The following is a 24,232-nucleotide window of genomic DNA, read 5'->3' on the forward strand; positions in this document are numbered from 1 at the left end:
CCTTGTATGGGCAGGGTCAGTTAGGGTGCTTTGGCTGGGGAGCCTGAGGGAGCCGGTGGTATAAACTGAGTGGAGGAAGAAGTAGAAATTGGAGTGGTATGAAAGTGGATTAGGGCTTCTGAAGGACTCTGCCAGTTTCCACACTTTTCCTGGACCTGGACTAGGTTAACAATTGTTATTTTGCAGCCGTAGTTTCTGTTTAAGATGTATCTTCTAGAAAATTATATTTCTGTTGTAAGTTATTGCTGTCCTTTGTTTTGAAAAGTATTAAACACAGTTGTGTTCATTTTTAACTATCATTATAATCAATTATCATTTAATACATTTTACTGTATCTTAATGATTCTACTTTTTCATACATTATAACCTTATCTTTCTTTTAGAAAGTTAAACACAGATACATTTTATTGCACAGTATTTCTAGAAAGAAAATGATAGAGTTTGGGAATATTGAACCCATATATAATAGAGGTAGCATCCCATTTTAGTAAAGTCAAAAGGGCCACTAAAGCCAGTGCACTGTGTTTAATCCTTATTCAGATATATGACCATAGCTACTGTCTGTGCAAGAAATAGGCTATGGCTGTAGCTTTGAGCCAGATAGACGTGGTCCTTGCCCTTATGGAGCTTTATGATCCAGTGCAGCTTGAATTTCTTCCTTCAGTACCATCGGTTCTTGATTATATGCTTCCGCCTGAAATGGTTGGTAGATGTTCACCCATTTCAGGAGGTAACATCTGATCAGGAACCGATGGTACTGAAGGAAGACGTCCAATTTGCACTGAAGACATTGGTGAAAAACAAGGCTCCATGAATTGATGGATTACCAATTGAGGTGTTTCAACAGATGGATGCAGTGCTGGAAGTGCTAATTTGTCTATGCCAAGAAATTTGAATGACAGCTACCTGGCTAAACGACTGGAAGAGAAATTCAAGCCAGATTCAGAAGAGGACATTGAACTAGGGATATCACTGCTGATGTCAGATGAGTCTTGGCTGAAAGCAGAAAATAGCAGAAAGATGTTTACCTGTGTTTTATTGACTATGCAAAGGCATTTAACTCTGTGGATCATAACAAATTATAGATAACATTTTGAAGAATGGGGATTCCAGAAAACTTAATTGTGCTCATGAGGAACTCATACATAGACCAAGAGGCAGTTGTTTGAACAGAACAGGGGAATACACAGGAAAGGTGTGTGTCAGGATTGTATCCTTTCATAATACTTACTCGGTCTGTATGCTGAACAAATAATCAGAGAAGCTAGACTATGTGGAGAATGGGTCATCAGGATTGGAGGAAGACTCACTAACAACCTGCAATATGCAGATGAAACAGCCTTGCTTGCTGAAAGTGAAGAGGACTTATTGATGAAGATCAAAGACTACAGCCTTCAGTATTGATTACACCTCAACATAAAGAAAACAAAAATCCTCACAACTGGACCATTAAGCAACACCATGATAAACGGAGAAAATTTCGAAGTTGTTAAGGATTTCATTTTACTTACAGCCACAATCAGCGCCGTTGGAAGCAGCAGTCAAGAAATCAAATGATGCATTGCACTGGGCAAATTGCTGCAAATGCTGCAAATTCCTCTCTAAAGTGTCAAAAAGCAAAGATGTCATCTTGAGGACTAAGGTGCACCTCACCCAAGCCATGGTATTTTCAGTCACCTCATATGCATGTGAGAGCTGGACAGTGCATAAGGAAGAGGGAAGAAGAATTGATGCCTTTGAAATAGGGTGTTGGCAAAGAATATTGAACGTACTGTGGATTGCCAGAAGACAAATCTGTCTTGGAAGAAGTGCAGCCAGAATGCTCAGTAGAAGCAAGGTTGACAAGACTTTGTCTCATGTACTTTGGACATGTTATCAGCAAGGATCAGTCCCTGGAGAAGGATATCATGCTGGGTAAAGTAGAGGGTCTGCAAAAAAGAGGAAGATCGTCAATGAGATGGATTTACACAGTGGCTGCAACCAGGGGCTCAAACACAGCAGTGACTGTGAGGATTGTGCAGGACAGGGCATTGTTTTGCTTTGTTGTACGTAGGGTCACTATGAGTTGGAACCAACTCGGGGGCACCTAAGAATGAATAAAGTAAATTTACATGGTAGTACTCTCATTGAGCAGATTATATATCAAAGCTAGATTTCCAGTATCAGTTATTGTCCTGAAGTTCTGTGATTAAAAACAATCTCTTAGTTAAACATCTAAAACTACCTGTGACTTGGTAATTTTAGGCAGTATTATACGTGACATGTCCCATAAAACAGATGAAATTATTTGATTTTTAATGGAATTTTAAATTTTATTCCACCACTTAAGACACATTTCTGATGTCTTCGGATTTCGTGCTTCAGAGTTCTCTGAAATGGAATCATGTAAATTTGGAATTTTTTAGACTTTACAAAATATACTTTAAATGTAGATTAAAAATTAATTTCCCCAGGCTTTAAAAATTGTTTTACTGTAATGAAGTTTCAGAAAACAATACAGTGTTATGTATCTCTTTCCTAACCTCTTTGTAATGAAGATTAAAAAGTGCTTTTTTAATTCAGGAAGAAAAAAGAGGATTTATACATTCTAATTTATCATTTTTGTCTTTCTAGTTCTGTAGTTTTGATGGAAAAGGTATGGGAGTTTATGCAGGTTTGGGATAAGTAGATAATTTATTAGGAAAAGAATGGGAAGGATAATTGCTACCAAAAGACAGGATAAGGGGAATGTAAGAACCTAATAATAGAGTTGGCCTACCTGAGAAGGACTATTGAATCATTTGCTTTGAACGAAGTTAATGAGATCTTACATAGAAGATAGAATTTGCTTCATATGTGCTGCATTCTGACCTTGCATATAGGAACTGCTTTTTGTCTTGTCTGTTTGACAGCTGGTGAGAGTGTTTCCTGCACTATACCTGATGGAGTTCCAATAGATATCACAGTGAAATTGATGGTCTGCCTTGTACATCTCAACATCCTGGAACCACTTAATGTAAGTAATATTAAGTTCTGTACTTAAGATGCTTCAGATAAAATAGTCTTTTTTCTGCTGATGTCAAGAAATTGTAACTTGATCCTAGATTTTCACAGTTCTTAAAACCATAGAGGTAACATTAAGCATAAAATTATTTTTGTATGAGTGTCTTATAAAAGCTAAAAGTATTTTGGAATTGGCTTATAGTAATTTGTTTTTTTTTAAATGAGAACAGACTAGAGGTCAGAATGTGAGATCGAGCCTTTTAGACAATTGGTGATAAATCTGACAGCTGTTCTCTTTTGCTGGCTTTGGACCAAGTATTTCATTTAACAAAAATTTATTGAGCATCTACTTTTTAGACCTTAGGATAAGGTATTGAATAAAATACACAAATCCCTGCCCTCATGGATATTTCATTCTAATGAGATTAGATTGATAATAAATGAAATGAATATGTTAAATACATAGGATGTTAATTGTGATAAGTGCTATGGAGAAAATCAAACAAGAAAAAGGAATGGGGAGTGTTGGGGAATTTTAGTTTTAAGTAGGGTGGCCAAGAAAGACCTCTCTGAAAGGTGACATTTGAATAAGAGCCCGAAGGAAGTGATGGAGTAAGCCATACAGGAAGGGGGGACAGCTTCCCTAAAAGAACAGCGAGCACAGGGGTCTGTCTTGCTGAGGCAGGCTATGCCTGATGCTTTAGAGCAGGAGCATGGTGGATCAGCGTTGTCTTCGTTCCTGCGCTGCCTGTCTTATAACAGGTCCGCAAAAGTAACGGGTCGGATGATGGAAGGATGAGTTCTTTTTAATAGGGAAACAAATTTAAACAATGATCGCTTAAAGCTATTTTTATTCAACCTTGCTCCTTTCGGCTTGCCTCATATAACTGATACATGAATATGTATGTTGTAAAGAGAAATTTATACATACGTAAATATGCACTTTTATAATGGATATTTGACTTTAGGCTCTTATTTTGGGGTCTAGCCTCTCTTGACAACACTAGTGGAACAGAATCCTGAAGATATGGGAGACCTCTATTTAGATGTTGCCGAAGCTTTTCTGGATGTTGGTGAATACAATTCTGCTCTTCCGCTCCTTAGTGCACTAGTCTGCTCTGAACGATACAACCTTGCGGTAGTCTGGCTTCGGCACGCAGGTAATCCTTTTTTCGAGGAGGGGGCAGTTTTAATAATATAATCAGGCAAGAACATTCTCAATATGGTAATAAGTAAATGTTAATATTTTACTGAAAATATTTCTGATTTTGAGACAGTTTTTTTTTTTAAGTATTTTAAATTGAATTGGTAGGCCACTAAGTGATTTCTCCCTCAGTAATGCTTTGGGGGAAAAATTTACCTAATTATGAAGTAGAAGGACTAACATGTCCTTCAGATTCCTGTCTTTTATCTGGGGCAGTTTAACCATAGGCTCTGGTTTCCAGTAATTTGTCAGATATGAGTGAAATCTAACATTTGAGGCATTTTTACAGATTTATGTTTAGTGTGTTATTTTAAGAAAAAATATTGCATGTATTTTTCAGTGCTCTTGGAACCACAGATATGCTCAAAATTGGATTTTAGCTACCATTTTATCTCATTGTACCTAAGTCCACAATAATCTGAAATAAATAATTTACAGTAGAAATAACAGCTTAAGAAACACAGCTAAATCTTTAAAGAAATTTGTGAAAGCGAAAAATTTTCTAATGGAATTGATTTTGTACTGAGTCAGCATAGAAGATCTTTTAAGATTTGAACGTTTTTGGTTTAAAAAACTGCATAAGGACTGAACGTGAGGCCTATAACTAGAGAAGCATTGATTGACATTTTGGGATAGTAGCTTCTATCACATATGAAATAGGAAAGAGAGCACTTAATGATTAAGATAATACTTCACTGTTTAGATGAGTGAACATGACTACAAATGTAATGCCATCAATAAAATGCCGTATTATTTGAATTTTAAAGACATGAGCAGTAAGAGTGTTGTTGCCTTTCCAAGGCTGTGATATTGAAACTGTACTTATGCTGCCTGTCGTTGATATTTTTTAAGTGCTTTTTAATTATGGTCATGATGCTGATTTATGCTGTTCCCATTTTGACCCCCTGTAGCTTGAGATTAGTGGAAGGCAAAACCTCAGGGTAATCTAAAAATCATAAAGAAATTTGGAATCAGTATATAAGAAAAATCATTAGAAGTTAATCCTTACAGCAAAATAACAAAATATTAAAAACACAAAAGGACAAACTATGAGAAATGTTGTGATGATCCATCCATATTAGTATTCTTCCCTTATTACCAAAGGTTAACTTGAAGATGATATTAAGGAGAGATTGGACATGTGAGAAAATAATTGGAAGCAAAAATACTAATTATGGAGCTAATTGCAGTGAAAGAGGAAAGAGAGGAAAGGACCTAGATTAAGGTTGCACCTATTAGAGCCAAAAAGAAGAAATGCTTACAGGGACTCATTTTCAGGTTCAAGTGATAGGACTTTGTGATTGATTGGGCATAACGTTTGAGAAATAGGACCCAACAACATTACTCCTGAGAACCTATCTTGAGGAAATGATGGAGTGGGTGAGGGGAGGTGGTTTATATTGGGGATAACAAAACTCAGGTGCCTGGCAGGTAACAAAAATGAATAAAGTGAACAACTGAGGGTAGTAGGGAGGGGTGAGAACTAGAGAGCCCTGTCCACAGGGTGCTGCTGCTCTGCAGCATGGGCTTATGTGCCATATGGGGGTAAGAGTATCTATTATTGCCAAATTCAGATTTTTCAAAATAATCTAGTAATCTGGATTTTATAAATACACTAATTTTTAAAAATGTTGGTCATGAATTGTTTTTAAAAACACCCTAGTCTAGCAAAACACATCTTTGAGTTAAATTGGGTCTACCTGTTTGTGGACTCTGGCTTATGTACATGAATATGTTTACTGCAGTTTTATTTATTATAGTAAAATTTTGGGAACAACCTAAATGTCGAATAATATGATTAAATAATCAATTTGATCATTATTATGCAGCCATTTAAAATGCCAGTGAGAACATGGAAAATGTTTAAAGTACAGTGTTAGTGAATAAAGCAGAACCCAAAATTGTGTGTATATATATATATATATACATATATATATACACACATATATATATATGATGATTACATCTTCATAGCAATTGAATTTAGATAGATGGATAGGGTTATCAATCAGTAGATAGATAGAAATTAGAAGGGATAATTGTTTTAAAGTATGCCTGTTCCTCACTTATCGACTATGTCGTTATCCAACATGTTGTATTTATGACAATTGTAAAAAACCTACTATCTGATTATTTTGCGTATTAACAACATACGTCTGGCAGTAATGAACGCTGAGGTGTAAGGTGAGAGTAAAGCGGGCTGTGGTGGTGAAGGTTATGTGTCAACTTGGCTGGGCCATTATTCTCAGTAGTTTGGCAGTTATGTAATGATGTAATTTGGCAGTTACGTAATGATGCAGTCATCTTCCATTTTGTGATCTGATGTGGTTGTCTTCCATTTTTTCATTATGCCAATTTTTGTATAACTACCTGGTCTTTTGAACCTAACCATGTCGATAACTGAGGAGTGTGTGTCCTAGAAATATGAATTTTTTTCTTGTCATAATTTCTTTTAATGTTGTTACAATATTACTTTAAAAAATAGAGAAATAACAATTTTGACCAGTTTACAAAACAGTAGTTCATGTTTATGTTTTATTTTAACATCATCATAGAATGTTTAAAAGCCTTAGGCTATATGGAGCGTGCAGCAGAAAGCTATGGAAAGGTGGTTGATTTGGCTCCCCTCCATTTGGATGCAAGAATTTCACTTTCCACCCTTCAACAGCAGCTGGACCGTCCTGAGAAAGCTCTGGAAGCTCTGGAACCAATGTATGATCCAGATACTTTAGCACAGGATGCAAATGCCGCACAGCAGGTAGGCCATGTAAAAGAGAAGAAGGTTTTCCTTAGTAGATTATATTTTAGAGCTTTCTCCTCAGCTAAGGATGTCTCTATAGCTTATATCCAAAAGTTTTATGGTATTAAATTCAGTGATTTTGAAAGTGATTTTGAGTCTTAAGTTTCACCTACTTATTAGACTTTGTAAATTATAGTTCCTAAAATACTGGATCTTAACTATTATGAAATATTTTAAAACAAATGTTTTAAAAGTTTAGTTTCTAAAACAACATGTTCATTCATATATAAATAAATCAACTTGCAGCAAAGGAATCTTTGGCATACTCATTATCATGTGCTTATTTATTTAGGAACTGAAGTTGTTGCTTCACCGTTCTACTCTGTTGTTTTCACAAGGCAAAATGTATGGTTATGTGGATACCTTACTTACCATGTTAGCCATGCTTTTAAAGGTGGGTAATGAACTTTCTTTATATTAGCGTTGTTGACCTTTTAAGTGTTCGGATTTAAATATAGGTTATAGCTATTTTAAAGCCATATTTTATTCTATTAAACTCAGCAAACATTTTAAAGTCAGTTGAAAGCAAAACACTTAGAAAGTACTGGTATATATTGAGAGTTCTACGTGAAGCTATAAACTTTCAAGTTTATAGTTCAGTGAAATAAGATCTTTGCTGATGCAGGTTTAGAAAAGTCCGAATTGTAGTAGTATCAGTTATTAGCCCTGTAGACAGTACCATATGTCAAAACCGTCCACCCTGCAAAAGCGTTTTCCAAGTCCGTTGTCCTTCCTGAGTCTGGCTTTTTTGTGGGAGGTGGCTATGTTTGTGTGTGTACTGAATTGACTTATTTTTTTCTCATTAAAGGAATGTTGGGTCATAGTACTCATCTTTGTAAGGTGTGAATTGCCCTCCTTTTCCTTACTGAGGTGAATATTGTGACCCACCATTCCTTTGGTAAGAAGAAAATAAAGCAATTCATTCTACTTTATGTGTTCATATGTATAGTAATCTGGCCTCTTTTTTACTTATTAAGGGAGCTTTCAGGGGCCCTGGTGGTGCAATGGTTATGTGCTCGGCTGCTAGCCAGAAGGTCAGCAGTTCAAACCCACCAGCAGCTCCGAAGGAGAAAGATGTGGCAGTTTGCTTCCTTAAAGATTATAGCCTTGGAAACCCTATGGGGCAGTTCTACTCTATCTTATAGTGTTGCTATGAGTTGGAATCGACTTGATGGCAACACTTTTATATTTTTATTTTTTAGGGAGCTTTCAGGCACACTTGTGGTACTTGTGACCCTTAGGTTTTCTTTAAAAGATTTATGTGATTTTAAAAATCTCCAATTGTCACCTTTAATTCAGGTAGCAATGAATAGAGCTCAAGTCTGTTTGATATCCAGTTCCAAATCTGGAGAGAGACATCTCTACCTTATTAAAGTGTCAAGAGACAAAATATCAGACAACAATGACCAAGAGACAGCAAATTGTGATGCAAAAGGTAATTGCTTTCATTTACTTTATTATATAAAACTTGACTGAATTGAAAAAGACTCGTGAAGTAACATCTGATAATAATCCAATTGAAAATATACCCTTTTCAGATAAAATGAAATTTTCTAAAATCCCTTAAGTATAATAAACATCATTTGGTGTTACAAAAAAAAAAAAAAAAAAATTGAAAACATATGCTTGGGTCTTTCTGTGAAAAAACTAAAAACTTTTAATTTTGACTTTTAAAGAAGAAATTATACCCTATTTTAGGAATTTGTGAAGATTAGATGACAATAAAGATTACGTTTCCAGTCATTTCAATTATATATATTTCATTCTCTTATTAAATTTGTTTTTGATAAATATAGCAATAGTCATAGAAACACTAGGAAAAAAGTTGCTTTGACTCAGTCTTAAGTAATAAAAGGCGTCTATTTTTAGTTGTAAAAGCATCAAGTATGTTTGGGTGAGGTTATTACTGAGGCTAGTTCGGAAGAAACCTAGCCTATGAATTGGAAATGTCATTCTGGCCAAAAATGATTTCACTGTTACTTAATTCATTCAACAAACATTTATTAAATCATTGTTACAAGTTATAGAAACGTTCAGTGGTCAAAGGTTTTAAAATCCAGAAGAGATGAATATATATAAGATACAATAAAAGGCACAAGCTGAGCAGGGTAGAGAGATGTGGTGGAGGAGAGTCAAAGAAAGGGAGCAATGACCACATCACAGGCATGGGAGTCAGGGTGGAGGGAAGGCTCAGCTGCTTATAATCTAGCTGTAAATACCTCAGAGCCCCTTCCACTTGTCCTGCTGATTGATTCTGGGCTTGGAACTTATCCCAACAGCTTCTACCTCTGCAGTATATATTTTAGTCTAAATTTCCTGCCGTTATGTTTTTTCTCTATATCTGATCCTTTTTTCTCTTTAATTTCTTATTTCAGGTCCATTACTGGTTTTTCTTAGGTAGGCCCACAAGGTTTTCGTGATTAATCTCATCGTGGTGAGGCTCACATTACACTGTTCCAGGGCAGGACTAGCCAGGCCTCTCTGTTATGTAGAACTTTGTACTCTGATTTTTTTACTTAACATTTTATTGTAAAAATTTTCTCAATGTTACTCAATTCTCTTCACAGCTATTATTTTTAAGGAACGTGTAATCTGTCAGGTAGCAGTTCCATAATTTATTTAATATTCCTTACTATTGTTTGGTATGCAGTTGTTTCCAGTAATTTTCTTTTATAAATAATATTGCATTGAGATCTTCATGCACATAGATTTATCCATATTTTGGATTAATTGTTTAGGATAACATTCCCAGAAGAATTACTGGGCTAAAGAGAGTAAAAAAAAAAAAAAAGTATGGCTTTTGATATTTCTCAAGGGATCATTATGAGTTGGAATTGACTCGATGGCAATGGGTTTGGTTTTGGTTTGGTTTATATAAAGGAGAAGGAGTCCTGGTGGCACAGTGGTTATAGTGCTTGGGTGCTAATTGAAAGGTTGGTGGTTCTAACCCACCAGCTGCTCCATAGGAGAAAGATGTGTCAGTCTGCTTCCATAAAGATTACAGCCTTGGAAATCCTACGAGACAGTTCCACTCAGTCATATATGATTGCTGTGAGTCAGAATCAACTTGATGGCAATGGGTTTGGTTTGGCTTATACAAAGGAGGTTCTTACAGAGAATAAGAATGACGGGGTTGTTGCAGAAAAATAGAAATTTTGAAGTGGAGAAAAATAAATTGAAATTAGAAGAAGATTAAGAACAACCTGAATCTCAAAGTGTGAACTGAGGTCATTTTGCTAAGCAGACACTTGAGTGCCTTGTATGTGCAGAATCCTGCTCTGACTACCCGTACCAAAAACCCATTGTTGTCGAGTCGGTGCCGACTCATAGTGACCTCATAGGACCCAAACCAAACCCATTGCCGTCAAGTTGATTCTGCCTCTTTAGTGACCCTGTAGGCAGAGTACAACTGTCCTTAGAGTTTCCAAGGAGCAGCTGGTGGATTTGAGCTGCCGGCCTTTTGATTAGCAGCAGAGCTCTTAACCACAGGCTCCCAGTCATGGAAAACACAGTAATTTTACCCTAGAGGAACATATATTCTAACTAGTACTGAGAAATACAAAATGAGTTAACTTGAGTTTGTAGTGGACTTAATCCTGCTACACTAGTAATATCTGTCAGTTCTGGGGGAAAAAAAAAAAAATTTTTTTTTTTTTTTTCTGGAAAGAGAACAAATCAAAAGTGAGAATTTAGTAGGTTTGCAGATTGTTAGGGTAGGCAGAGTAGAGGGGGTGGTGTTGCATTAGTGTAAGCAAGCAGTATACCTTTACATCACTGTTAGGATGGTGTTGGCAAGAATTCAGATCCCTAAGACTGTGGTTATAAAGTTTACCTTATAATTGTTCATGTGAATTTTTTTTCCTACTACTGCTATTTGTGGAAGTATAATGTCCTGTTGTTCGTTTGTCTCATTTTAGCAATATTTGCTGTACTCACAAGTGTCTTAACAAAAGATGACTGGTGGAATCTTCTGTTGAAGGCGATATACTCCTTATGTGACCTAGCCCGATATGAAGAGGCTGAGTTACTAGTGGATTCTTCACTGGAATATTATTCATTTTATGATGACAGGCAAAAGCGCAAAGAACTAGAATACTTTGGTCTCTCTGCTGCAATTCTGGACAAAAATTTCAGAAAAGCATACAACTATATCAGGTGACTTACCAGTAGTTTTTTAAAATTAGATTCTTTGATAGGGTATGTACATTTATTTTGACTTAGTCTCTCATACTCAAGAACTAAACTATTTTATTTTTACCTCTCTTGTGCCTTGGTCTCCCATCTATAAAATGCATATATAAAAGTACTATAATGCAAGGGTTATTTTAAGGGTTAAATGAATTATTACAGGTGAAGTCTTTTAACAGTGCCTGGCACACATCGTATTAGTTATTACTCAGTGCTCTTTGCACTGCATCTGTAGTGGGCAGCGTAGAAAAGAGGAAACTTAAATCACTTGATCTGGTTTTTTGGTTTAAGAGTTTTATTGAAAATCAGAAAATATAGAAAGAAAACTTACTTTAACAGCGTTTTCTGGGAAAAATCTTTCAGGGCGCAAGAGGTTAGCGTAAATAGAATGAAACAGTTTGCCTTTCTTATTGTAGCATAGTATATCTCAATGTGTGCAGTGGTTAAGAGGTCAGCTGCTAAACAGAAGGTCAGCAGTTGCTCCTTGAAAATTCTGTAGGGCGGTTCTACTCTGTCTTGTGGGGTCTCTGAGTCGGAATTGACTCAGCGGCAATGGTTTTTTTCTTTGGCTCTTACTTGTAGACATCAGGAAGATTTCCTTTTTATATTATTTTTCCCCTCACCCATTTTCTGCAATTTTAGGATAATGGTAATGGATAATGTCAATAAACCCCACCTCTGGAACATTTTCAATCAAGTTACCATGCATTCCCAAGATGTACGACATCATCGCTTCTGTCTCCGTTTAATGCTGAAAAACCCAGATAATCATGCCCTCTGTGTCTTAAATGGACACAATGCATTTGTATCTGGAAGTTTTAAACATGCACTTGGTAAGTAAGTCCTGGCACATAACTGTGAAGCCATGTAGTATGGTGGTTAAGAGGCTAAACTCGGGGGCGAAACTGCTTGGGTTTAGATAGCAGCCGTACCATGGCAAGTTATTCTGCCTGTCTGTCTCCATCTCTTTATCTTTAAAGTGGAGATACTAATTGGACCTACCTTGTAGGCTATTTTGAGGATTATGTGAGTTAAACTACTTAAAACAGTCTAGCACTGAGTTTCTGTTACAGATGATGGAAAAATTTAGAAATGGATAGTATTGATAGTTGTATAATATGTATGAATATAAATGTAATTAATTGACACTGAGTTGTACATGTAAAAAATGCTAAAATGGTAAGTGCTTTTTGTTTTATATATATTTACCATAATTATTAAAAAAAAACAAAAAGATACTAGTAGTGCCTGGCACATACAGTAAGTGCTATATAAATGTTAGCAATAATAATAACATTAATTTTTGTGTTTATTATTAAGTTTTGGTCTTAGAAGACTGAAGTACGTCTTAGAATTCTTTTTAAAGACCAGTAGTTCTCCCTGCTTAGCTTTTTTGTTTTTTAAATAATTTTCGTCAGCATCAGTTATGGATACTTCCCTACCTGATTGTGATTTGGTGGTAGAATGCCAAAGAAGGATTTAGGATTTGTTGGTAGTTCATTTCTTTAGGAGATGTCTTAAAATCAAGATTTACTTGCATGGTGCTTACTAATTCAAATTAAACTCGGAAAGTTCATTAATCTTTTTTAATATGAAATTTCTATAATATGTATGAGAAGCAAACAAGTAGGAAAATACCTAACGAAATGTTTAAACTTCAGTTTGACCACATATCTCTTGCTGGCTAAAAGATAGTGTTACCAGATTCATGTCTTCTGAATAAACTGATTTGGGCTATTTAATAATTTCATGTTTCTTTGTGTATGGCTGATGGTTTTATACTCGTTCAGCCAGTACGTAACCCTAAATATCAAATGTTGAAATTTTCCTCTAATATGTATGCTTTCTGGAATTGTTAGTTTAATATTAAGAAAATATAAATTTTTTAAATTTGTTTTCCTATATTTAGAAACTTTCAGAGGTAAGTAAAAATATAAAAGTCCAAATGACAGTCTACCATGTTTGCTACTGAAGAGATTTTATGGTACCGTTTCTTTTAGAATAAAAGCCCCAGTCAGTTTTTGTACTCTGAATGTTAAATTACAGATCATTCCTTGATGAGAGAAATTTGCTTAAATTCTCCTACCTTATATGGTGAGGTTTTTGACATGAGGTAGTTATGTATATGAACTGCTCATGGTACTTGTAAAACCCCAAGTTCCTGTCTTATTATATTAGATAGATTTAACTTCTCTCAGGAAAACAGAGCAGTTGGTACATTTGGGAAAAACAGCACCTGTAATCTAAAAAAAAAATCCACACACACAAAAACCTGTTTTTCCTTTTTCACGTCCATGATCCATCATATTTGCATTTATAAAACAGGTCAATTAGTTTTACAAAAGAATTCCCCAGAAGAACAAATTCTTTGATTGCTTTTAAAATAAATTTAAGATCATAATTTGATCTATATTCAGTATTCTGTGAAACTGTTTATTGGGTAATATTACTTCACTAATACTTTCTGATAAATTGTTTATTTTGGAAGTATTACTCTACATAGACGTATCTAGCTGTGCCTAAAAGAAAGTGACCTTTAGTTACTTGTATTTAATCTTCATAGTCAGGATACATTTTGAGTAAATTCTGATTGTGTTGTATGTTACACATTGTTTTAAAAATCAAATTAATGTGTATCCTGATTGACTTTTAAGATGATAGAATGTGTTATCCCTTGTATATGTTAAAAATCAGTATTGTTTGTTGGGTTTTAAAATATATGTGAGTATGTGTTGAAGAAATAAATAAATGTGTTCTTGTCATGCTTTCTGTAACCACTGTTCATTTTTCAGGACAGTATGTTCAAGCCTTTCGCACCCATCCCCATGAACCTCTCTATAGCCTTTGTATAGGCCTGACCTTTATTCACATGGCATCTCAGAAGTATGTATTAAAGAGACATGCTCTCATTGTACAGGTAATTCATTTGGATTTCTCACTACTTGATTTTATGTGCCTTAAAAATGAATATACTTAATGCTTTTTTTTTTTTTTAAAGCATTTGTTTTTTTTAAATAATTTTTATTGAGCTTTAAGTGAATGTTTACAAATCAAGTCAGTCTGTCACATATAAGCTTATATACACCTTACTCCATACTGCCACTTACTGTCCCCCTGTAATGCTTTTTTTATTATCCTGCTCCAATACCTGCTTGGTACATGTGTCAGAGGTCTCCAAGAGCCATCCCTGTGTTCAGTACTCATGGGACTGAGCATATAGCTGTACTCGTAGCTAAGATTTATTACAGGGATTTAGTGAGGATACACAGCCAGTTCATAAGGAAAAAGACACAGGCAGAGTCTGGAGGAATCCGTGGGCAGGCTTCCTTATACTCCAGATAGAGCTCCTGAGGCTCCAGCCATCCTTGGTCCCAAAGACGATTCATTTAAGTTTTTTTTTTTTTTTTTAAGTATAATAATAATGCATACGTACGTACAATTATATGAGTGTGACTGCTTCCTCACAGCATCACCAACAAATTGTTTTTTGTTTTGTTCACTTTTTTTTGTAGCTTGACTCCCCTGATCCTTGAGATCAGAGCTCTTACCTCTCCTGTTCACTATTGTATCTTCAACACCTAAAATAAATAAGATTGGGTACTTGGTAAATATTCATTGAATGATGAATGAATACTGGGACTTAGGAGACTTAATCTTTTCTAATCTAAGAGGTGAAGACTGATACGTCATTATTGTTTAAATTAATTTATTCTTCGTAAAGGAGTTTGAGCATCTTTTCATGTTTTAGGGCCTTTTTTATTTTTTATATTATTTGTAATGTACATTGGTCTGTTCATGTACTTTTTTTATTTTCCCGTTTTTGCCTTAATGATTTCTAAGAATTCTTTGTAAAATAAGAGTATTAAAACCTAGTCACATAATTATAAATATTTTGTTCTTAGATTGACGTTGATCATTTGACTTAGGTGTGTGTGTATGTGCCTTGTTTTTATTTTGCTTTATAGAAGTTTTAAATGTTTATATCTTGCCAAATTTCTTATAATTTTCTCAATTACCTCTAGATTTTGCACCATATTTAGAAAGATCTTCCTAACTTCAAGAATATAAAATAATACTCCCATGTTTTCTTCTTTTTCTCTTAAGATGTAATTTTTATGTTTGTATCTTGGATGCGCCTAGGTTATATTTTGTTACAATAATATATAGACACTTTTTAAAAACAATTAGGAAAGGGAAGAAAATGATGGATTGAATGGAGTAGCAGGATCTAGTAAGGTTTTTTTGTTGTGTTTTGTTTTTAAGTAAAATGGTTTTAAAAAAGCCTAAATAAAAATGGTATTTATTGAAACTGAGTGATAGGGGTTCATTATAGTATTTTGTCTAGTTTTGTATATTTGGAAATTTCCATAATAACAAGTAAAAAACAACATTTAAGAAAATAAACCCTTGAATTTTTATTTTTCCTAAGTATTTAATTGTAGAATTTTGTCTACCTATTCCTCCAAGCTTCTTTTTTTCTTTAGTGGATACTTTTTGCTGTATTAAGTAATGCAGGATTGTTTATAAACTAAACAAGTATGCACTGAGCACCCACTGTGTTCCAGGAACTGTGGATGTAGCAGTGAGTACCCAGGCCGGCTTTCCTGCCCTTGTGTAATTTATACTGTAAAAATTGATATGAAATTTTTACAGATTAACTCATTATGGAATAGTTAAAATATTTTCCTGCCTGGTAAGACAAGAATTACGTACTTCAAAGTAATTTGGAAGCCAAATTTCAACTTTTTTTTGTTAAGTGGCAGGTTTCAAGTGGCAGGGTGGGGAAAGAGATAAAGCAAGAGGTGATGCGTGTGTGAGAGTTTGTTGTATTCATCTCTCTGCTTTTGAGCATGGTTAGCATTTTCTATACTAAAAAATTTCTTAAAAGTTGATTTTATTGTAAATGGCATGATTTCTGAATTGTTTTAATTTCTTATATTTCTGTTTCTTCATGCTTCAGGACTAAAATTAGTTTTCAGGGTATTTTTTTTTTTTTTTTTTGCACTACTTAAAAGAAAACTAGTTCCAAAAGTTTTACTATCTTCCTACCTGTATCATACTGTAAGAGTAAAATCTTTCATGGTTCCTTACCTTTCCCTTTATTTAATATTGTATAAACAGTGATTCCTTTAAGGATTAATCTGATGAAAGTACTGGAAATGTAACATGGCTAATGTAATGGTTATTGTGGGTAATGTAAAAAGAATCTTTTTCTTTCTTTTCCACTTTTAATTTTTTTTTGTTTTTCTTTTTTTGTGGTTTTTGTATTTGATGATTCATAGTACCTGAGAAATAAAATGGTGGCATTACATAGTTTTTTAATCACTAAATATTATCTGATGAGTCTTAGAGTTGTGAAAGAGATTATTTCCCTAAATTTCTAAAATGCAGCAGGTAACTACCATTATTGTATCAGAACACCTACAGTTTGTTCGAGTTACAAGAATTTATCTGGGATTACTTTTCCTTCTTTCTCAGATTTTTCTCTTAAATTTGTCTTATTTATCGCCTTTAGGTATGATCTAATATTTCTCTGAGATTAACAACTTAATTGTCTACTATTAATAGAGAATTGTGTGTTTCAGCAAAGTACAGGTCATATTCCCATATATAAATGAGTTCTTAGTTAACACAGAAAGTATTTCTTTATTGAACATCATTATTTTTAACCCTAAGATACACTAATTGTAAAGAATTCATTTAAAAACATTAAAAAATAAAGAATTAATTAATTAATTTTAATGCATGAGTGAAAATTTGTGATCATTTATTATGTTCCAGACCACCCTGGGAATAATTACATTTTCTATTCTGTAGTCACAAATTAGTTGATTTACTGTAATGGCTTATTTAGTTACTTAAATAGGACACTTGCATCTTTGCAGGTTGTAACTTTCTGTGGATGACAATGTTGAAGAGGCATTAAAGGGGAAAGTGAATATAGGAAGAAGCAAGTTGCTCTTTGTATCCTATGACACAGGGAGCCTCATCATTATAGCTCTTTGTATCCTGTGACTCAGGGAGCCTCATCATTATAGCTGTGCTTCATAACAACCTGTTCCTCATAAAGACTTTTGAGTCATAAGCTCCTCAGGGAAAAAACCATCAAGTTTTTTGACTTTAGAAACATTATATTTGAAAGGTTAGATAGACTCAACTGAATTTGCTTCTGGGGGTAAACTTTTCTAAACTTAATCATTACTTAAGTGCTCAGGTTTTATATTCTGTTCAAACTTTTAGACACATCTCAAACCGGAAAGTTTACATGCCTATAATGTCACAGAGGCCAGTATATTTTGTAATCGTATGGATTATGGTGGATCTTTTGGCAACTAGTTCTTAACACTTGACTTCATTGTCTGTGAATATTTTTGTCCTTAAAATCTTGTACAACATCAGAAGAGTTCTGGGCTATATTGTGATATAATACCACATTACAGTGATATTTGATAGGATCTTTTAGGGCAAGACTGATTTTTTTAAACATTTCTTTTTCTAGTGCTTGGCACATTATTTGTTGAATGAGTGAAATACATATATATATATATATTTTTTTTTTGGTAGGGCTTTTCCTTTCTTAATCGATACCTAAGTCTCCGTGGGCCTTGCCAGGAATCATTCTACAACTTGGGCCGTGGCCTTCACCAACTGGGGCTGATTCATCTTTCAATCCACTATTATCAGAAGGCCCTGGAGCTCCCTCCATTGGTGGTAGAGGTATTTATTGTATGATTTACTTTGAAAACTGGGAGTCACTTCATTTTGTTTGTAAGTGAATATAGTTAGCTGGGTGTTGTGGTCCAGCCAGTGAAATAAAGTATAGCTTGTATATTAAAATGTATTTTTCTCTTACTCAATCCTCATTTGTAGTTACGCTCAGCAACAAGTAGATCTTTGACATCCTGGCCTTATAAGTTGATCAGCAAGGATGTGAACATACATAATTTGTGGTTATGACCATTTCAGTTTTTCTAAGATAGTCCTGTGGTTTACAGGTACGAGCTAGCATCCTGAGTACTGAGCAGTGTAGCCATTGTTCATTTCCAAGTTAAAGAGTAACAAACATTTATTTATAAATATGAAAGTATTAATCTAGGATTTTGTTTCTTGTAATATAGGATAAAGTACTACCAGTACTATAATTGTGTTTAATTCCTTAAGAAATTCTTTTTTATTGTGGTAAAAATATATATGTTACAGAACATTTGCCTATTCAGCATGTTTTTTACCTGTCCAATTCAGTGACATTATGTTTATCATGTTGTGCAACTATTATCACTGTCTGTTTCCACATTATTCCACCACATTAACAGAATGGTGCCCCCGCAAGCAGAGACTTTCTCCCGTTTCCCCTCCTTCCCACACCAGTAACCACTAGTAAGCTTTGATCTCTATACATTTGCCTATTTCATGTAAGTGGAATCAAAAAAGTATGAGTGTTTTTATTGTTGATTTATTAAATGTATTTTAAAACAGCAATTTATACAAACTTTTAAAGCTTCACCCATAATCCCACATTCCATTAAAACTGTTTCCTGTTACCCTTGTTCATTTTAGTCTTTAAGCAAATGAATACATACTTTTATAGTTATACTAATGAAATATAGATATTTTGTGTTTTTTATTCCATAAATGGCTTTACATATTGCTACCTGAGTTGTATAGATATTATTGTGGCAGATTTTTTTTTAAGTCGACCCCAAAATTTTGTATTGGGGAAGATTAGAAACACGGGGCAGCTCTATTTTGTTGAATTCATTGCTTTGTCACTTAAGGAGAAAAAAATTAATAATAGCAACACCGAGGTGATCATTGTAATTAATTTGGTGTATGCCCTCCATTAAAAAAAAAAAAGAAAACTGCTGTCCAGTTGATTCCTACCCATAACAACCTCATAGGGTTTCTAAGGCTGTAAATCTCTACAGAAGCAGAATGCCACATCTTTCTCCCTCAGAGTTACTGGTGGTTTCGAACTGTCAACCTTTCAGTTAGCAGTCTAGTGCTTTAACCACTGTGCCACAAGGGCGCATGCTCTTTTATACCTACTTATTCATATATTTTTCTGTCATGTAGTATAGGTCTTTCCCCTGCTCTGGCTTATTATGGTCACATCTGTTGATCTTTTTCTTTATATTTCTTTTGGTATTTGGAAAGCCCTTTCCTACCCAAGGTTATAGTTTTATTCAACTAATTTTTTTATGGTTTCATGTTTTATACTTAAATCCTTAATTCATCTGGAACTTACTCTGCTGTTCGTGAGACTTTAACTCATTGCTTAGACATTTTAAAAAAGGTATGATGATACAGCATCATTTGATAATTTAGATCCTAGGTATATGAATAGTTTTATAATATACTTTTAGTATGTGAATTTTAATGGCTTTTTGAAAACTTAAGCTTATGGAACTATTTATTTGTCCTAAAATTTGTCCCAGTTGGCAATTTTAAATAGAAAAACATTGATGTATTTTTCCCCCTAGGGTATAGAAGCTGACCAATTAGACTTGCGGAGAGATATTGCCTACAACTTGTCTCTCATTTATCAGAGCAGCGGGAACATTGGAATGGCACAAAAGCTGCTGTATACCTATGTTTCTGTATAAATAAAGCACCTCATCTGAGAAAGGAGCCTTGGGCAGTTGCTGTGTGTGGACCAGAATCTTCTGTCTATTATTCTTAACCCCTCAAATGGAAATGATAATTTCAGAATTATCTAACAGTATATTTCATTTTTTAATATGTGGTGATAATATTTTGGTGTAAATGTAAGATGATTGTTCCTGCAGGAGTGTGTATATTGTTTGGACATTTCCCTTTGGTATTCTGTAGTAAAAATTTCCCCAGAGATGAACTGGACAATATTAGTCTTTAATCTAGTTTGCAGCTGAATATACTTTTTTTTTCCTACACCACTTATTCATCTGTGCATTTAGTATTGTATAATAAGCACCTACTATGTACTAGGCATGATGATAGGTGTTGGGAATATAGTTATAAACAAGACAGTCCATGATCTCATCTTTCATGGTACTTACAGAGTACATTACTGACTCCTGAGGTAATTACTGCTCACTGCAGTTCTCCAAATACAGAAAGTATTTGAAGAAATTTTTGTTACATTTCCACATTATAATTGTTGTCAATCATCCATTTCTTAGTGCCCTGTTATTTCTGCATGGAGCAGTTTTTCAAATACCACAGAAAAGGAGAGTACTTGTTAAAGGAAAGACAAAATGAGATGCTTTATGATGCAAGAAAATTATGTAAGCTCCTAACAATTATTTTAAATGGTTATATGGCAGGAAAAAAGTAACTGACTTCACCTTTTACTTTTCACTTTCATGTATCTTAGCTTCTTAGACTGTAAGACCTGGTAGACTAGGCTTAATTCAGAACATCCTACTCCGAGGCAAATAAAAAATGTACTACATTTGTGACTTCCTGCAAAAGTAATAGGAAAGAATAGATGATGTTCAGTAACCTGACATGGTTTCCATTTCAAGATCTGTGATTGTATGAGAGACTAGGGAACTTGTATACATGGAACAAAGTATTGCTGGTAAAGTGTAAAAAATTAGATAAATACTGTTTACTCATTTCAAATATTACATGTTCTTGAATCTAAGATGACAGTACCTGTTAGATACATGACTGGCTTAAAAACTGCTTTTTGGGGAAAATAAATGCTATAATAAATGTGCATGTGGATTGTAAGACCAGTTGTGGGAGGGAAACAAATATAGGAGTTAGGATTAAAGAAGTACAGTAGAGGTTTTTAGGAATTCTTACCACTATTTATAATTATATACGTAACTTTCTAGGTGAGAAGCAGGATTTATATGTAATAAGTAAATACATTGTGCCCTGTGTGTGTGTATAATTTTAATAAATTTATATTTTTATAATTAACATTAATGGTTTCAGATGTTAATTTTTTATTTCACGCTATTCACAGGTAATGGTAGAGCTAATTGTGATAGAGTAATAAGTTAGATTTATTTCTTGGTATCCTCTGGAACTGAGTATGCAACGTTTAGAGTTTCTCTCGTCAGTTAATTTAAACTTACTGGGCTTTGACTTCACTATCTGCCCAACAGTCTTGGAGGAAAGAGTAAATCTCTCTAGCAATTTTCCGTTATAAGGGGTGGGGTGTAGGGAGCTGATACTGCATGAGTTTGTTTAGCATTTAAAATCATAGCTGCCATTTGCTGAGTTCTTACTATGCTGGTATGTGCTAAAAGCACAATGCTGTATACTTCAGATGCATTATCTCAGATTCTCTCGGTCATTTTGCAAAGTAGGCGTTGTTATTGTTGTTACTATTATTATCTCCATCTTATCTATGATGATTAAATAGCATGTTTAAGATCACTAGCAAGTGACTCCTTGCTCATAGATATTCCTTCAGATTTCAAAGTAAACATAAAAATTGAGTATTGTTTATTTTAGAAAGAAAATAGAAACTGGTGGGTTTTTAAAAAAATTTTGTTTTGTTTTTCTCTATCTTCCAGACCTTCAGCTTCTCAAAACCTCTGTAGAAAAGATAATTTGGGGTATCTTTGTAAAAGCCCCTGTTGTCTCCTTTACCTACCACCCTCACCCCAGCGTGGAATCCTGACACCTACTTTATGCAATGAGATTTGTTTCTACTGGCCAGAGTTGGTCAAGCAGGGAGTCTGCTCCTGAATTAAGTTGGTGGGCCAATTACGAGTTTCCTCTCATGCTCCCTGGGAGTTGTAGAATTGAGATTCAGCCTCTCTTATAGTAGCTAATACTGTAATATTATATGGTTAATACTATAAGAAGCACAATACTCAAACTGAACAAGGTAGAAAAGCATGGAAAAGAGGGAGTTAATATCTAAGCTATGTGAGGGTATGCTGAAGGAGTTTTATCTCCAGGTCCATGGTCCCTAGACCAATTGATGTTATGTTTACAAAACTGTAAGTTGTGATTTTTAAAGCTTTCTAAAGAAGAAGATGATAATGTGAACTGAAATTTAAAAGTAGGCCAAGGGTAGATTCTGGAAAGTACTTGAGCTTGACGCTGATCCTGGGATGAATCTAGCTGATTTGTGTGCATATAGGAGAATGTTCCTTAAGAGATTTTCTCTGGAAGGGCTACTAGACTGGCGGCTCAGGGGACTACCACAGTTTCAGTGTGCCTGGTGTTCAGCAGTTATTTGAAAAAATCTGTTGTGATATGCGTATGGATTGAATGGAGAAGTGTGGCTGTTTGATCTTCAACTGATAGAATGACCACACCTAGAAGATGTGTGTTGATGGATTTGTGCTAACTGGAGAGAAATGACAAATGATACGCCACCAGGTTCTTTAGTCTTCTCATAATCAACAATTTTATCAACAACTTAGATGAAGAAATAAGAGGTTGTCAAATACGCATGTGAGAAAACAAGAAGTTATAATAAGTACCAATGTTAATGAGTCAGGAGCCCTGGTTGCACAGTGGTTAAGCACTCAGCTGCTAACCTAAAGGTCAGCGGTTCAGACCCACCAGCCGCTCTGCGGGAGAAAGATGTGGCAGTCTGCTGGGAAGATTACAGCCTGGGAAACCCTGTGGGGTAGTTCTGCTCTGTCCTGTAGGGTCACTATGAGTTGGAATCGACTTGATGGCAATGGGTTTTGTTTGTTTTTTTGGTTTTATTAATGAGGCAAGAATGAAAAAAACTTAACAGGTTTAAAAAGGAACTAAAAAGTAAAAAATTTAGGAGAAAAATTATGCACTTAAGTAAAAAAAAAAAAATTGTAAAAATGCAGTTTCTAACTAGCTTATCGGTAGCTCAGTGAAAATTCTTGGAGGGTTTTAGCTAACAGCAAGCTCAGTATGAATTAACCAAATGATATTTCTATCAAATGCAATAAAATATTAGACAACTTTAATGGAAGAAAGTTCTGTTCACTCTGATCAGATCCCAACTGATACGAAGTCTCTCCAGAAAATAGCAATAGGGAAGGGAGGGTTCTTAAATTAACATATGGAGAGAACTCCTGAAGGATATCAAAATCCCTAGCCTAGAAAATAGAAAACTTGAAGGGGAACACGTTCTTAGCTGCTCTTGAATCAGCTCTAACTCATAGCAACCCTGTGCACAACAGAACAGAACACTGTCCCGTCCTGCATCATCCTCATAATCATGCTTGAGCCCATTGTTGCAGCCACTGTGCCAAACCATCTTGTTGAGGGTCGTCTTCTTTTTTGCTGACCCTCTGCTTTACTAAGCATGATGTCCTTCTCCAGGGACTGATCCCTTCTGATAGCATGTCCAAAGTATGTGAGATGAAGTCTTGCCATCCTTGCTTCTAACGAGCATTCTAGCTGTACTTCTTACAAGACAGATTTGTTTGTTCTCTTGGCAGTCCATGGTATATTCAGTATTCTTCGCCAACACCATAATTCAAAGGCATCAATTCTTTGGTCTTCCTTATTCATTGTCCAGCTTTCACATGCATATGAGGCAGTTGAAAACATCATTGCTTGGGTCAGGCACACCTTAGTCCTTAAAGTGACATCTTTGCTTTTTGTCACTTTAAAGAGGTCTTTTGCAGCAGATTTGCCCAATGCAATGCATATTTGATTTCTTGACTGCTGCTTCCATGGGCGTTCATTCTGGATCCAAGTAAAATAAAGTCCTGGATAACTTCAATCTTTTCTCCATTCGTCATGACGTTTATTGGTCCAGTTGTGAGGATTTTTGTTTATGCTGAGGTGTAATCCATACTGAAGGCTGTAGTGTTTGATCTTCATCAGTAAGTGCATGAAGTCCTTCTCACTTTCAGCAAGCAAGGTTATGTCATCTGCATAACACAGGTTGTTAATGAGTCTTCCTCCAGTCCTGATGCTGTGTCCTTTATATAGTCCAGCTTCTCAGATTATTTGCTCAGCATACAGATTGAATAAGTATGGTGAAAGTTCTTTTCAAATAGTCAAGGGAGATCATTTGGGAGAGCATTACTCTTATTCTGGATAACCCAGAATGAGCGGAATCTCTTTCTAGTCTAGCTCATAAGATACTTTTTCTAATATTGACCCTCATTTAT

The 24,232-nt window shown here is 34.9% G+C and overlaps 1 protein-coding gene across 1 annotated transcript in view; it reads left to right on the forward strand.

The window, feature by feature from the left end:
• GTF3C3 (general transcription factor IIIC subunit 3) overlaps nucleotides 1-21,085 on the forward strand; it is a 36,213-nt gene extending 15,128 nt beyond the window's left edge. Inside the window, exons 9-18 of the mRNA XM_003406157.4 lie at nucleotides 2,892-2,995; nucleotides 3,971-4,142; nucleotides 6,742-6,944; nucleotides 7,279-7,380; nucleotides 8,286-8,421; nucleotides 10,904-11,141; nucleotides 11,817-12,007; nucleotides 13,967-14,091; nucleotides 17,739-17,891; nucleotides 19,655-21,085. Coding sequence (XP_003406205.1) covers nucleotides 2,892-2,995; nucleotides 3,971-4,142; nucleotides 6,742-6,944; nucleotides 7,279-7,380; nucleotides 8,286-8,421; nucleotides 10,904-11,141; nucleotides 11,817-12,007; nucleotides 13,967-14,091; nucleotides 17,739-17,891; nucleotides 19,655-19,777 — 1,547 coding nt within the window. The 3' untranslated portion in view covers nucleotides 19,778-21,085. The remainder of the gene's footprint in view (nucleotides 1-2,891; nucleotides 2,996-3,970; nucleotides 4,143-6,741; nucleotides 6,945-7,278; nucleotides 7,381-8,285; nucleotides 8,422-10,903; nucleotides 11,142-11,816; nucleotides 12,008-13,966; nucleotides 14,092-17,738; nucleotides 17,892-19,654) is intronic.
• The last annotated feature ends 3,147 nt before the right edge of the window (nucleotides 21,086-24,232 follow it).

Source organism: Loxodonta africana, chromosome 6, assembly GCF_030014295.1.
Source record: "Loxodonta africana isolate mLoxAfr1 chromosome 6, mLoxAfr1.hap2, whole genome shotgun sequence".
NCBI lineage: Eukaryota > Metazoa > Chordata > Mammalia > Proboscidea > Elephantidae > Loxodonta > Loxodonta africana.